Source organism: Triturus cristatus, chromosome 2_1 (assembly GCF_964204655.1).
Source record: "Triturus cristatus chromosome 2_1, aTriCri1.1, whole genome shotgun sequence".
Taxonomy (NCBI): Eukaryota; Metazoa; Chordata; class Amphibia; order Caudata; family Salamandridae; genus Triturus; species Triturus cristatus.
In genome coordinates, this window is record NC_140581.1 from 601,392,019 (window position 1) to 601,408,196 (window position 16,178).

General features: G+C 44.8%; 1 protein-coding gene across 14 annotated transcripts in view; it reads left to right on the forward strand.

The window, feature by feature from the left end:
• Positions 1–16,178, forward strand: part of CAST (calpastatin) — a 564,844-nt gene that overhangs the window by 153,044 nt on the left and 395,622 nt on the right. For all 14 annotated transcript variants that reach the window (XM_085632507.1, XM_085632509.1, XM_085632510.1 and 11 more), the window contains exon 4: positions 11,831–11,929. In XM_085632507.1, coding sequence (XP_085488633.1) covers positions 11,831–11,929 — 99 coding nt within the window. The remainder of the gene's footprint in view (positions 1–11,830; positions 11,930–16,178) is intronic.

Here is a 16,178-nt window from a genome sequence, read left to right on the forward strand (position 1 = left end):
ATGTACACCCGTGTACGTACGAGTCGAGCCCCCCGTGTATGTACACCCCCCGTGTATGTACACCCGTGTACGTACGAGTCGAACCCCCCGTACGCTACTTGTACGATTCGTACGGTAAAAAGACCGGATACGAGTCGTACGGGGAAAATTATTCCGGGATCGGAATCGGCACCTAAGTGTACCGTATACTTTGAGAAAAAAGCGGTAACCTCAGGTTGAATGTTATTGCTTCATTTTATGACTTCATAAACACAGTAAAACGGGCAAATCTTATGCCCAGTTTGAAGTTGTCCTGCTTTGATGATGTCATGTTGCTAGTCTGGTTATTGCTAAATGCAGCAGTATGACGATCTATTCGTAAAATGGTGAAGAAATCGCCTGTCCAAATGAGTCAGCATTTGTTTCTACTTATTCCGATGCTTCAATTTCTAATACAGGGAAAACATGTGATTTCATCAGGGCCCTCGAAATGTGTCACACTGGGTAAAGGTGTCAGTCATCGCATTGACACGAGCATGAAAATTATCAAGAGTGCGAGACTATTAACAAAAGCTGCTCCGTCGGGCATCCGGCATCCACTGGGCAGTACCCACCAGCATTCCTGTCTTATTTCATCAGTGCTCTAGTAATAAGAATACACTTGTGTTGGACATGGCAAGAAGCCAGTAGCAGATCAACATTTCCCTGATGTTTCTATGTCGGACAGGCTCAGCATAATACAGAGAAGTTGCTGGCCTCGTACTTGGTAGCACAGGAAATCCTTTCCTGCTTGCCCGAAAGCAGCCAGTGGACAGGAGTAGTCTGATGGGTGGATAATGCCCCGGTTACTCACCGGTAATCTTCATTACTCTGAGTATTGTCTTCCTCGCCATATGAGTTCCCATCCCTCCCTCCCTGTTTTTCTATCGGCTTCATTAGTTCTTGGGGCTTGGTAGTTCTACCGGTAGTGGGATGGACCGCCTCTCCCCTTACACTGGGTCAAGGGTGACGGTGGTCGGCCATGTTGGGCTGGGATGGAAGGCATGGGATGCTGAGTTTGCTTTGGAGGGCTTTAGCGTAGCGCTGAAACTCACTTTGTAACTGGTGGCGAGAAAGACTTACGAGGAGGTAATACTGGGGACTCAGCTGGCCTCCCTGAGGTGCAGTTTTTAAATGCCCACTCACTTTTCTAGAAAGATGGCGGTGCTTGAGTCACTGTGCTATTCCTGCACTAAGGGGATTGTGCTGCATCTGCAAAGATGGGTGCCTAGGTCACCTGTCTTACTTTGACTTTTTTTTTAATATTGTATTATTCTTGGATTTAGATAAAGAATCTTCAAAGCTTTAAGGTAAAAGAGATGCATATCAAGAACACCTGTTTCCACTTTCTTCTGAGGTTGAGGTTTCTCAAAGCCACGTTCATGGGACCCTGAGATTGTAAGGATGATTGCCGTTTTTTTTTCAACTGACATAAAAAGGTTGATTTTCCTGTGCTACACTCGTCCTTACAGCTATTAAATTATTCGGGTTTCTTGTTTGTTTTTTCAGTTTTGTATAGCGCCTAATCTACCCGAAGGTATTGGAGCGCTTTAAAATGAGCACAAGTTACATTACTCAATGTGTTAGCAAAGTTGTTCGGGAATTGTCGTTCTTTGTGTTTCTCCAATCCGTCAGCTGTGTCAATTGATTGTTGAGCCTGGGACGCATTTCCTGCCTCTTGCCTCATCCTCGATTCTTGTTTATTTTAGGCGCTGCGGTGGCGATTCTCTGAGTGTATCTAGTGCTTAGTTAAATAGCTCTCTCTTTGTGTGGGTGAAACGGTCATAGAGTGCTGGAATGGACACGGTCTTACTCTGCTGACTTTAGACTGATGTAAATCCGCAGCTCGCAGGGCACTGTAGGGGGAGCCTTACCTGGTTAAAAGGCCTGGCATAGGAACTGTGCGACTTTCACCATCACACCGGTCACTATTTGGAATGTGGGATGCAGGCACGTGCCAGTCTGGGGTATAGCATTATTCAGCTGTCCATTGTGATACTTTAATGCTGGAGTTGAGAAAATTTCAATAAATAAAATTGAACTTTTGAAGCACCACTTAATGAAATATTTAGTAATGCTTTAAAAGGAATTGCAGTACTGTTTCCAAAGGCTGTCTTAGCGATGTTTCGATCACTTTCTGTTCGGAGAGGCACATACAATATTATAGTATTATATTTATATTATATTATATCCGTTATGTTGATCACGGAATAATTCCTTCGGTAGCGGTCTTCTGTTCTCCAGCCTCTTAACCCAGTAACTCAACGAGAGTCTCCTTTCTCTGTTCTGCAGTCTTTATCACTTAAGAAACATCTGGTGACATTTGAGTCATTTCAATGCTATCACAGAGCTTTTCGAAGCTACAGTGACGTCAACCTAATAATCTAATACAAAAACAAACATATAGAATCGGGGTAGATGAGGCGGGACAGGCTCACCCCTTCTACATGTCCCCCTGCCTTACAGGCCATGCTGCCATATAGTATGTGTTTTCTATACCATTAATTCTGAACTGAATAACCTCTACTGTGTGATGTCTATGTTTCCCTGTTCTTCTTCCAGGCATTTTAAATTTAATTTATTCTTTTACAGTATTTTAAACTCTTCTTGAAGAACGCCCAATTCCCTTTAAACGCTTGTTCTCTGAAAAAGATGAGATCCAAAAGTTGTTCCTGAGTTGTTTCCAGTCCCCTCTCCTTCCAGCCTCATATTTTGTCCCTGTATCATGAAGGATCTACCACTGGAGAATGTTTTCTACGTTGCAATGTGTTGTCTTAAGGATTTAAAAGGCCTTATTATACCCCATTTATTTCTCCATTGTTTAGCGAGCACAGCCCTAAATGCTTTAGCCAGTGTTCATGGGGCTTGTTCTCCAGATTGCACATTATTTTGGAAGCCCATCTGTGGACTGCCTACTACCCGTCTTTATCCTTTTGGAGTCGTGGTCTCCGAATCTGCATGCGGTACTTCAGATGAGATGTTACTAATGATGAGTACAGCACTGATACAGCGTCTGTTCTAGGCGCTATCTGACCCCTGCGGACTTTGACGCTGTTTCTCCATACCTTTTCTGCATTGGTTAGCCATACTGAAATCATCTACTATAATAACTACAAACCCTCCAGTCTGATGTTTTTTGAAGACCTCATGTCCCTACTTGGTTGGGTGTGAGCTCTAAAGGTATGACTTTCGAGAAAGGTTCGACTTTGCTCTTTCATGAAAACATATCTGCACCTCCCGGACAACCCCGCTAGGTTGTATTCATGCCTCATTTGACCGTCTCCGTCTGGTGCATTAATCCCACGGCAGGCCTCCAGATCTGAAAATAGCTACCCTGATCTTCCAGACTCTCGGAAAACCTGATCCCTGTGGCACCAACGCCACTCCACATGAGAACTGAATGTTTACCGTAGTGTCGCTGCCTATCATTCAGTTTTTAACTCATGTGGCAGCATTACTCTGTTTCCAGTCCTACTCAGCGGGCCTACTATTTGTAGGCGTGGTGCCACATCGAAAGCTTTCCTGAGGTCTAATTACAGCAAGTCCATTGATCAAGCCCCCGTCTGTTTTTCCAACCTGCTGTTGTAGATACCCGCAGCAGGAGAGAAAGCGGAAATTTCACTGCTCAGTTTCCCTACTATATTTTCCTACCTGGAACTTGCTTCTTTTGGTAATTTTATCAGCTTTTCTGGCGCCAGTTTATACAGCTGCTCTCACCACTTTTGCATTTTATTCAGGTCTTCTGCTCAGCGCACACTGTAGTTTCTAGGCACTTCACAATTCCCGTGGAAGGAAAGCTGTGCTACAGTTTATAATGACCAACATGCTCTGCACTGGAACGAACTGGGATGGGACCACCAAGACTCACTGCCCTTAGAGAAGGGGCTCCTCACTAAACCAATGCTAGACACATATTGTGAGATGCTTCTCGTCCAATGAACAAGTGTGATAAATATATACTTAGCTTTGCATCCCAGATAAGGCCCGCCTGGGCCAGCTAGTCTGCCCATGTCTCTAGCTGCTACCTTTGATCTGCTTGTCATTGATCTGATGGGACAGCAACTGATTTCTTTCTTTCCCAGTTTCCCATCCTCTCTGAATCTGCTATTGATGTTTACTTTGTACGTACGATTAACATGAACAAAATATGTCTTTTTTATTGCTCAAGCAGTCTTCACTTTTTAATGGCCGGCGTTTGTTGTAAAGATATTTACTGGGAAAGAACAGGAAATAAGGTCCGGGAAACCATATCTGCTGATTGGAATCAAAACAAAAAAATGCACTATGACACAGCAGGAAGGTTTACAGGCTGACAGGGGAATACAGAAGTGGGAAACAGAGCAATTCTTAGATCACTGTTTTTTCTACTCCTTTCGGACAAGGGAGTTTGTACACGTTCTGTCAGCGATAGAGTGGTTTCTATCCTTTCCATTTTTTTTCCATTCAACCAAAGTATTTGTGCAGAGATGATTAGCTGTAACAGAGGTTGAGGCCTGAAAAATAGGTCTATGTGGAATAAAAACAGAAATTCACAGGAAAAACAAAGGTTAAAGTGAAGTTATTGTTAGGTGTGCTTATAACACAATAAAGTATGTTTAAAAAAAGTCTTACATTTGCTTAAAAGCAAAGTTAAAGGACAGTTATGGTTACAAAACGAAAACCTAAAAAACACTGAAATTCACTAGTTATGGTTCAGTAAATTAACAAGAACTTGTGTTTCCGTCATGCACTACTTATGACTTCACAAATTACATCATGTTAAATGTCATCATAGATGACATCTCAAATGATGACATCATCTAATACATTCAATCAATCAGGCGTTTGTTGAGCGCGACTACTAACCTGTAAGTTGTCACAAGGCGCTGGGGGTTGGGGGGGGGGCTTCAGGTTCCACTCCTTCAAGGAGGGGGTCTGTCGAAGAGCCAGGTTTTAAGGTTTCTTGCGAAGATGGGGAGCAATGACTGTCTGAGGTGGAGCGGAAGGGTGTTCCAGGCTCTGGCCGTGAGGAACGGAGAAGGAGCGGCCTCCCGATCTAGTCTTTCTGGTGCAGGGGACCTTGGTGTAGAAGAGCTGGGCTGATTGTAAGGGGTGCGTGGAATTTGAGTCGGCTTTTCAGGTATGCTGGTCCGGTGTCATGGAAGGCCTTGTGAGCGTGGATGAGCATCTTGAAGGTGACTCTAGCCTCGATGGGGAGCCAGTGGAGTGTGCGCAGGTGCTGGGAGATGTGGCAGTGTTTTGGCAGGTTGAGGACCAGTCTTGCGGCAGCATTCTGGAAGTTCTGTAGCTTGCGGGTGAGATTTTTGTTTATTTCGGTGTAGAGTGCGTTACCGTAGTTGAGTCTGCTGGGGACCAGGCGTTAGTGACGGTCATTCTGTGTTCGAGGGGGATCCAATTGAAAGGCGGAGGGTGTGGAAGCAGGAGGACGAGACGGAGTTGATCTGGTGGTCCATTTTGAGCTCGGAGTCCAGGATAATTCCCAGGTTGTGTGGTGAAGACAGGGTTTTGCCTGCACACATTGCTATGTTAATATAAGTGTTTAAGATGTTAAACGCCATCTTGCCACTTTGCTGCTTTTGCACACAACACTACAGGTAGCTGTTATTATAAGAAAAACTGCTTGCTTGCTTTTTCTTCACATAAGAACGGTCTGTTTTCCACATCCCTAGACTTACACCGCGACCTTAGTCTGAACACTGTGTGCAGAAGCTGTCAAGGTCAAATAACAATGTGTGCTGTTGAATTCAGGTTGATCGGCCCACGCTCTAGACACAACAAGCACACAGCTGCAAATATCTGAAACTCGGGTGCCTTTAATATTGCATTGCATGCATGATACAGGCACTTGGAGAAAACCTTTCCAGAAACAGAGAATTGTGGGGAGAGGAATGACATAGCGCCATAACATCAGCAGTAGAAATATAAACCTTATCCACTCAAAACATGCTATCCTCCAGGATCAATACAAAAACAGAATACAGAGGGGAACCATCCAATAAAGAAGAGCTAACTGAGATTGACAAAAAAGCCATCTAATCACTAGCAAAGGTTGGTACAAAGTCCTCTTTCCGTAGTATTGTGTAGAATGCTGTCTTTTGACGGACAGCTGAAACTGAAGCAATATCAAAAAAATAAGGTAATCCACAAAACGTCTTGGGAAATCTGTGCTTTTTACACTACTAGAATATTAGTGTTAACTCTGCACGTTTAAATGTGGGAAAAATGCAGAAACACAGTTTCTGCACTTATTCCCTAATTACAAGTAAATTCAACGTAATAGTTCAACTTCCAGTTGTAGTTTCAACGTGACTTTTCCAACAAGCATATGCAATGCAATAGGTCCCTCCATTGCGAGATTTTGAGCTATTGGTACTGTAAATGACAATGCCTTAAGAGACCTGCAATAATAAAGGCATTGTCATTTACAATACCAATAGTTCAAATAGCCAAAAAGTCCCGTATTTCTACAAAGAACAATTCTATAGTTATTGCTTACTTCGACATCAAAGGATACAGCTCATAACCACAGGTACCCAGAAGACACCCTCTTGTATCTGCCATACATACAACAAAACTCACACTTTACATGCGTATAAGGTGCACAAAAGTGTTGTGTGAATTTAACTGTGGGGTCAACATGTAGAGCTCAGCTCATGTCAAAATACTGTTTCTGTACCTCTCAAAGCTTTGTCTGAGACAAACGCATGCCTTGGCTACTGTTACCCTCTACCCAGAGCCTTCAGTTAAAAAGGTACAAATATCATTAGCTGCCTGAACTGATTTAAGTGTTCTTTACATAGATGAGAGTTGGGTCGGGTTGGGGGATGGGGTACCGATGAACTGTCAGTACATGTGTTGGGGTGGAGCAGTTCACGTTTCCTCGATATGTTCATGGCTGGGCGACAGGTGCTCTGCATGTTGGGGGTGGCGGGCGGTTCTAGTCCCGTTATGCAGGGAGGCAGGGAGGGGGGTGTGTTAGCACAAATTCGGGTTTGTGAGCAAGGAGGGAGGGAGGGGGGTATGTTTTCAAGGGTTGGGGCACAGTTGAATTCCTTTTGTTGGGGGATGTTTTTTAGGCAATCTCAATTTCTTGCTTGCTAATGTTCTATGTAGCATCGAGATGCTAGTCAGTGGTACTCTAGTCCCAATTGAATGCAGAGTTGAGGAGTGGCTGGGGTTGCCCCCAGATGTCGATGGCTGCGATGTCCTTCTATGGTTCCCAGACAGGGTCTTAGAGTAGCTACCTGGAATGTGAATGGCCTGGGGGACAAAATCAAAAGGGGCATAGTCCTGCAATATATTCACCGTCAGGCCCTCGATCTTATATTGATGCAGGAGACTCATCTGATAGGCAATACCTGTATGGCTCTCAACAGGAAGGGTTACCGCATGGGCACTCATTCTGGGTTTACAACGGGCTCCAGGGGAGTGGGGATACTTCTCCGTAAGGGTTGTCCGTATGTCATACAATGCACCTGGACTGATGAGCAGGGCAGATATGCAGCAACCTCAGGACTGTGGGAAGGTAGGGTGGTTAATGTTGTCTCTGTATACACCCCACCTGGTTTACAGCGCCCGACCCTGCAGGAGATTGGCACGCTGGTTCTGCAGATGCCGGTGTGCTCCCTGATATTGGGGGGGACTTCAACTTAGTCATGGACAGCCTCAGTCATAGACTCCCGCCTCGACACGACCCACAAAGGGGCTCTCCACTTCAGGGGTTCGCTGACGCTCTGGGAATAGTGGCTGTATGGCGGTGGTGGAACCCTCAGCACACACACTTTACACTCCAGTCAGGTGTCCATGGTAGTTACTCCCGGCTCGATTATCTGTTCACGCATGCACAAGACATACAAGACTTCACTGAACCTACGACTCTGGCGCGTGGTATATCCGACCACTCCCCCGTACTGGCTGTCTTTGGTACCCGGCAGGCTCGGTGCCCTGGCACTATTAGAATACAGCCATGGGCTTTGAAAACTCCTCATATTAGGGAGGGTCTTCACCAAGACACCGAATTTTACTTCACAGAAAACGTGGGCTCGGTCAAGTCAGCGGTCACAATCTGGGGGGCATATAGTGCGGTAATTAAAGGGAACGCTCTGGCGCGGATGGTGGGCCATAGACGAGAATGTACTAAGAGGGTGGCTGAGTTGGAAACGGAAATCCTGCATTTAGAAAGGGCCTTAGCCTCAGCCCCGAATTCCGATGCACGTCATACTATAAGTCCTAAGAGACAGGATTACAAGCAGCTCCTGCTTAAGGACGCTACTCAGCGCTCCTTGGCCACACGGCACCGTATATATGAACTCGGTGAGCGTACGGGTAAGCTTCTAGCGTGGCTGGAGCGCAGAGAACATGCGGCACGGTGGGTCACAGCGATCGAGGGTCCCGATGGTGCGCTCATTACGGACCCGCAATGGATAGCGGACCGGTTTGCGGTTTATTTTGAGGATGTCTATCGGGTCCCCCCGAATTCTCAGGCCCAGTGGGCAGCTGAACTCCTCGCCAATATTAAGGTGGCCTGTATATCGCCGCAAAATAGCGAGTCTCTTGACGCCGACCTCTCCGTGGCTGAGGTCCAGAAAGCGATATCGGACGTCCGTTCGGGCAAAGCGACGGGTCCCAATGGGCTGCCTATCGAACTCCTCAAGTGTTTAGCCGGGGCAGTGGCGCCCCATTTGCTGAACCTGTATAACGAGTGCTATGAACTGGGCCGTCTGCCGCCTGAAATCCGTGACGCGGCAATAGTAGTGATCCATAAGCCCGGTAAACCGGCGGATGACTGCAAATCATACCGTCCCATCTCGCTGCTGCCAGTGGAAGCAAAAATACTTACCAAACTAATTGCCAGTCGCCTGCTTCCTTACCTGACTGACTTGATCCATCAGGATCAGTCCGGCTTCATGCCGGGTAGAAATACTCTCCGTCGAGTGCAGGGGGTACTGGGAAGGGCTGATACCATTGACGAAGACGCAATTTTGCTGTCCCTCGACGCCACTATGGTGTTTGATACAGTGGAATGGGAATATCTCTTTGCAGTGCTCGCCTGGATGGGTTTGGGTCCCAAACTGATTGGCTGGATTAGGCTATTATATGGCCATCCCACGGCACATGTCTCAGTCAATCACCACCGATCCACCTCTTTCCCCCTCCGGCGGGGTACGAGACAGGGATGCCCTCTGTCGCCACTCCTTTTCGCCATGGTGCTGGAACCCCTGGCTGTATGGGTGAGGGGCGACCCCGAGATCAGGGGCTCCAAGTGGACCCATGATCATGAGGACCGTATATCGCTCTACGCGGACGATGTATTATTGTATTTGGCCTCCCCGGCACGATCCCTACGTAGAGCGCTACACATCTTTCATATGTTCGGGGCACACTCGGGATATCGGATCAACTGGTCCAAATCGCAAATATATGCCCTACGGTGTGAACCCCCGCCTAGCCCGAGGGGTTATGATATACCTGTCGTGAACTACGGATTTATATATATAGGCATATTCCTCACGCCCGACGAGAATCTCTTTTACGAACGGAATCTTAAGAAACTCCTGGAACGTCTGCGGTCGGACGTCGCGCATTGGCGGTCGCTGCCCCTTACCCTGCTGGGCCGTGCATCGCTGTTCAAGATGCTCGCTCTTCCACGCTTCCTTTACACCCTAGAAAATGCACCCTACCCAATCCCCGATTCCTATTTCTCTCAGATCGAGGGGGTGGTGCGTGAGTTGCTCTGGGATGGTCGACCCCCCAGAATAGCTCTCCCCAAACTCACCATGGGGTGGTATGACTGGGGGATAGGTTTGCCAGACCTGCGCCTTTATTACTAGGCGTCAAGAACTCGCCCCCATCAATAGATGGGCATTCGGCCTGCACAACGACCCTAACTTTCGCACAGATCACTGGCTGATGGGGAAGGGGGGATATAACAGAGCTCTTTACACCAATCACCGCAAACTGTGACTCACAGGACCCACCACCCGTACGGTCGAGGTGTGGCACACTGTACAGCACAGGTTGGGGTGGCATAACCGTCTCACAAAAGCTAATCCGCTGTGGGAGCCTGATCTCTTGGGACACCTTAGCACGTACCGGGATTTGACAAGTGGGAACTGATCGGCATTTCCAGGGTTGGCGACTTATGGGTTAAAGGGAAGACAGCCACATTTAAAGACTTACAAAAGAAATACCACCTCACCCCCACGGAGATCTTTCACTACCTACAAATCAGCCATGCGATTGACTCGGCCCTGCCCCGAGACTGCCCCCTTCCGGATTCCTCCCCACTGGAAGACCAACTATTACTAGATCCGATGGACCGCAAGGCAATCTCTCTCACTTATAAAAAGTTAGTAAATAATCGGTCGGACCCGATGCAGAAACTGAGAGCGAGCTGGGAGCGTGACCTGGGTGTGATGGAAGAGGAGGATTGGAGGGAGGTGCTTGCCTTCCCCAGAGAGGTGGCGATCCCACAGAGACTCCGACTGATTCAACTAAAGATACTCCATAGGGTCTACTTTGATGCTCCACTGCTGTGTCGGTTGGGTAGGAGGGCGCATGCACTCTGCTTACAGCACTGCAACCTGACTGGTACTTTCACTCACATACTTTGGGACTGCCCGCACATACATACTTACTGGATGGATCTCATCAGGCAATTATCCAGGGCCTGTGGGAAACGCATACACCCCTCCCCCAAGACTTGCCTTCTCAATGTTTGGGACGCAACTGACCTCACTCAGATGGAGCAATCGTGGGCGACAATGGGCTGGACCATAGCTAAGCGTAACATCGCTCAAAAATGGGGCTCGGAGGTGTTGCCACGGGTGAGACTGGGCGACCGATATGGATTATGCTATGGTGGCTGAAAAGCCGGTGTTCAAAGGGTGTGGATGCCCCAAAAAGTGGGATGGTAAGTGGGGGAAATGGAACAAATACAGGGGTGATATATGTATCTCTCCCACGGTGGAACTGCGGAGGGAGAGGCAGACGATTCTTGCGCTGCGAGATGAAACAGGGGAAATTGCTTCACGGGTGCCCACCTCTAAGATTCGATCGGGCGGTGGGTGCTCTTTGTCTCCCTGTGGTCTCCTGTGCCCTGTCCCTATAGTGTTTCTTGCCATGCTATCCGATTATTGCACAAAGTACAGTGTTCTGTATTATTTTACTCCATATCACTGATGGCCTGTTCACTCATACAGAAATTCTCCTTGCCACTAATGATCTTATGATGCCTGTGTTGTCGTTGCCTTTTTGTTTTTCATCAATAAAATTGTTTTAAAAAATAAATTAAAAAAAGGTACAAATATGCTAGCCACTGATTTTATAATGTCACGATATGTTCATGTATTGAAATATAATCTCAAATCATCACAGGCTTCCAGTACGTTTTTTACATCAAGCACAAGTTGGTGATAATGTTTTCAAACCACTGTATATCTTGCCGCTTGGTGGTTTTCGGAGCCAGGTTTCTGAAAAACCTTAGGCAAGTATATATTGAGCTCATTATAGTAAGTAAGACTCCCCCACCCGCGAAGCTTTACTCCAGTGGTGGGGGATAGGTCACACACATTTTCATTATTGTCTCTAGTATTTGAAACTCACCCTCTTCCACTTTAATACTGAATACCTATGTGATTGAATGCTGTGGTTCTAGACTTGTTTTTTTATATTATTTGCCCTTTCCGTGAATGTATTACGCTAATGTTCCTTTGTTATTAATATTGTTTTATTTTCTTTGTAACATGTATGTGTGCCCCCATGATAAAGTCAAGAAAACAAAGACTGACCATGAACATATATCTCTTTGTAGAAAAAACCTACAAGTCCCACAAGCCCCACGAGTCCTACAAACCCTGGCACCAGTCAAACACCAGGAGCACAAGCAAGTGGAGCAGATGCTGCAGCAAAGGTAAGCCTCATTTTATAAAGCATCTGAGTCTTGCTATGGTACACAATAATGGTGATTTTTATACTTAGGATCAACAATGTATTGAACTGCAGAGGCACTATCCTGTGCTGTTCATGAATTGGTTGTTTGTCAATTATCTAAGACGCAAGTCTCATCTCACTGACTCATGTCTGCTAAGATTTTACATCACACACCCAAACAATCCCAACATTTAAACCAAAGCTTCATTAGTCTCCAAAGAGGTGACCGGTGAAAAACATGCAGATCCATTCAACTTATTTTCATGGAATAATTAATTTTTGCTAGTTTTTCTAAAATCATGACTATATCATGGAATTTAGAGGCACAGTGATTCAAGCCCTAGAGCCAAGAATTGAAATTCCAATAATGAATTGCTTTAGAATGTTATAAAGGAGTATTTGATAGACCACTCTATGGCCTCATTGCCCCTAATTTTAAATTGAAAATACAAACTTGGTAATAAAACCTTATTTGAAAGAGAAAGTTTCAATCAGAGAAAATTCCCAACAAGATGTAACAGATTGGTATGTACATTTCAAAATGCGAAAGATGACTTGACTTACAAGCGAATGAAATCTGAATCTCAAATATTTATGAAAAGAAACAGAAACACACATGAAATCTTGAAGCATCAGGGAATTTGGAAGTTTTAGTTAATGTGATATATGTAGACATGCCTTAATTACGACCATTGTGCTAGGATCCTGGCAGAGGTTTCTGCAGGTCCAACAGTCAATGGGGGGAAGATGATGTATACATACAGGATTCTGAGATCTTAGAACTGATCTCCATAGGAGAAGGTGAGAGTTTATATTTTCCTGAAAACCAAGTAGGACAGCAGGCCCTGATAGTTTACTAAGGTGTATATTGGGCTGTAACCCAGATTAGTGTGCAGCCTAATTATGTCTATTTTTACATGGATTTTCAAGTTGGAAGGACCCTGACGCACGGTGGTGGGTAAATAAAACCCATACTTATAAACGATTCACGTACACACCATCTGTCACTGACAGATGTACGATGTCACAACGCGAGTTTTTACAACGCGTACCGTTACATCACGGTCGTTACAACGACTGCGATGTTACCACGCCATGCCTTTACAACGCAAGTCTTTACATCGACTTCCACTAGATGGCGTGCTAACATTCGAAAAGCGTAATTTACTATTCCAACTCCAGTCCACTTAACAGTAGGGAAGGTGTTGGGATAGTAAACTACACTATTTGTAATGTTAGCACGCCATCTAGCGCAAGTCGATGTAAAGACTTGCGTTGTAATGTCATGGCGTGGTAACATCGCAGTCGTTGTAACGATTGCGATGTAACTGCATCGCAGTGTACTAACCGCGATGTTAAGGATGTTCCCCGTCACTGACTAATGTTTTTTTTTTCCGACACCATAACAAAATCTTCACACAAATCATCTTGTTAGTTTTGAGTATTGGGCCGATAATTCACCAAATGACCGCAGTGAAACAATCAGGATTTTAGCCATTGTGTTTCACAGTTGGTGTTGTGGAGGTCTTCAAGAGGCCCAGTGAGCATTAACGCCTTATATTGCTGTTTTGCAGACTTTACGGCAGCTATCAATTCTAATTGGGGAATAAGCTGAGGCGCTGGAAGATAACCTTGGACCTGTTATCAATTATACAGCTGTTGCCCTCTCAGAATTGGGTACATGATCAAATAGAATTATCTTGGAAATTAGCTGCAAAGATCCCCATCAGGAATTGCCTGGTATTGGCCTTTTCATGCAGATTTTTTAGTAGATTTGCCTGCTGTGTTGAACTCCTGTCATTCATTTTGTCCTAAAATGGGTTAAACATACATAGGATAATAGTATAATAGTACATGCAGATGATCGCACACTGCTGGACGTAACCCAAATAGGTGTGCATCACATGTCCTTGGCTGTGCAAGATTATAGTGTAGCCGATGATCTCACTGTGGTCAAGGATAACACCAGGATACTGGTGTTTTGCAAGTGGATGACAATGAATGAATGAATGAAATCAAATTTGTACCACGCTACTAAGCCCAATGGGCGTCAAGGCAGTAGAGTAGATCAGGAATGTAAAACTGCAGGTTGCAGAATCTTATCTAGACGTTATATTCATTAGATCTTTCTCTTACGACACCAATGTAAACAATGTGGGCATAAAAGCAACCGCCAACTTATCGGGCTTATATAATTTATTAGGCTCTATTGCTTCTAATCATTGATACTATTGAGAAGAGCGATGAGATCCACGCTGCATCTCTAGATGCATATGGATGCCCTATGTTAGTGCTAAACAGAATGATCAAGCGCCAGGGATCAGAAGGGAAAGTGCTTAAACAGAACTCTCAGAAGATATGATGATATACGTAAAAAGAAAGTAATCCGCTGTTACTGTCTGGGAAGAAAAAGTAGAGCTATTATCTTTTTGCCGAGAATGTCTAGTTGGTCTTGAATGAATCTGTCTGCTCTACGTTTAAAGCCTCCGATGAGTGGAACAACACAAACAGACTGGCAAAATCTATCTTCACTCTCTTGCAAAGTCTTCCAATTTCCAGGGATTGAACAGTGGCAATAAGGCAAATAAAGTTATACTCTGAATTTAATTTCCCACTTAATTTATTAAACAAACACTGCATGAATTGTTGGGAAAGAAATCTATAACCCACTCACTCCACCTCTTAGGTAATGTTACCTGATAAAATATTGACAAGAACTGCCAGGACTGAAATTAAGGTTGCAGAGCCTTAAATGAAGGGTGTGGGAGCAACTCCGGATGGGCAGTTAAATGTTACATGGAGGGGTCAGTGTAGCCAATACCTATTGTTTGTTTTTAGAAGCACTGATGATATCTGTGATCCATCTATTCTGATATACCTTGGTCCTTTTCCTTCAAATGTGCTGTTACTACCCATTTGGATTCAATTGTTGTTTTAGTTGAACGGAGCTCTTTTTGAAGTTGGAATATTGCTGGGAAGGATTTTTATGACTGATAAAATATTTGCACTTTAATGTATACATATATATGTGCATGATATATGTAATTGTTTTTATAAAGCAAGTAACCTTTAAGCACATTTTAAATTATGTGTGTATATATCGATATCTATATATATATAATTTATTTATTTATAGATATTGATATATACACGCATAATTTAAAATGTGTTTAAAGGTTACTTGCCTTATAAAACAATTACCTTGAACAATTCAAATTGAATTTAGTACAGATCTTATCCAATTTACAAACCCCAGCGTTTAATCATACATGATGATGAACCAGCCTGTCATGTTACACATATTACATGGGCTATGAGTCCTATCTTAGGAATTATACATTTAGGGTACCGTATACTTTGAGAAAAAAGCGGTAACCTCAGGTTGAATGTTATTGCTTCATTTTATGACTTCCTAAACACAGTAAAACGGGCAAATCTTATGCCCAGTTTGAGGTTGTCCTGCTTTGATGATGTCATGTTGCTAGTCTGGTTATTGCTAAATGCAGCAGTATGACGAGCTATTCGTAACATGGTGAAGAAACCTCCTGTCCAAATGAGTCAGCATTTGTTTCTACTTATTCCGATGCTTCAATTTCTAATACAGGGAAAAACGGGTGATTTCATCAGGGCCCTCGAAATGTGTCACACTGGGTAAAGGTGTCCGTCATCGCATTGACACGAGCATGAAAATTATCAAGAGTGCGAGACTGTTAACAAAAGCTGCTCCGTTGGGCATCCGGCATCCACTGGGCAGTACCCACCAGCATTCCTGTCTTATTTCATCAGTGCTCTAGTAATAAGAATACACTTGTGTTGGACATGGCAAGAAGCCAGTAGCAGATCAACATTTCCCTGATGTTTCTATGTCGGACAGGCTCAGCATAATACAGAGAAGTTGCTGGCCTCGTACTTGGTAGCACAGGAAAACCTCTCCTGCTTGCCCGAAAGCAGCCAGTGGACAGGAGTAGTCTGATGGGTGGATAATGCCCCGGTTACTTAACGGTAATCTTCATTACTCTGAGTATTGTCTTCCTCGCCACATGAGTTCCCATCCCTCCCTCCCTGTTTTTCTATCGGCTTCATTAGTTCTTGGGGTTTGTAGTTCTACCGTTAGTGGGATGGGCCGACTCTCCCCTTATACTGGGTCAAGGGTGACGGTGGTCGGCCATGTTGGGCTGGGATGGAAGGCATGGAATGCTGAGTTTCCTTTGGAGGTCTCTGGTGTAGAG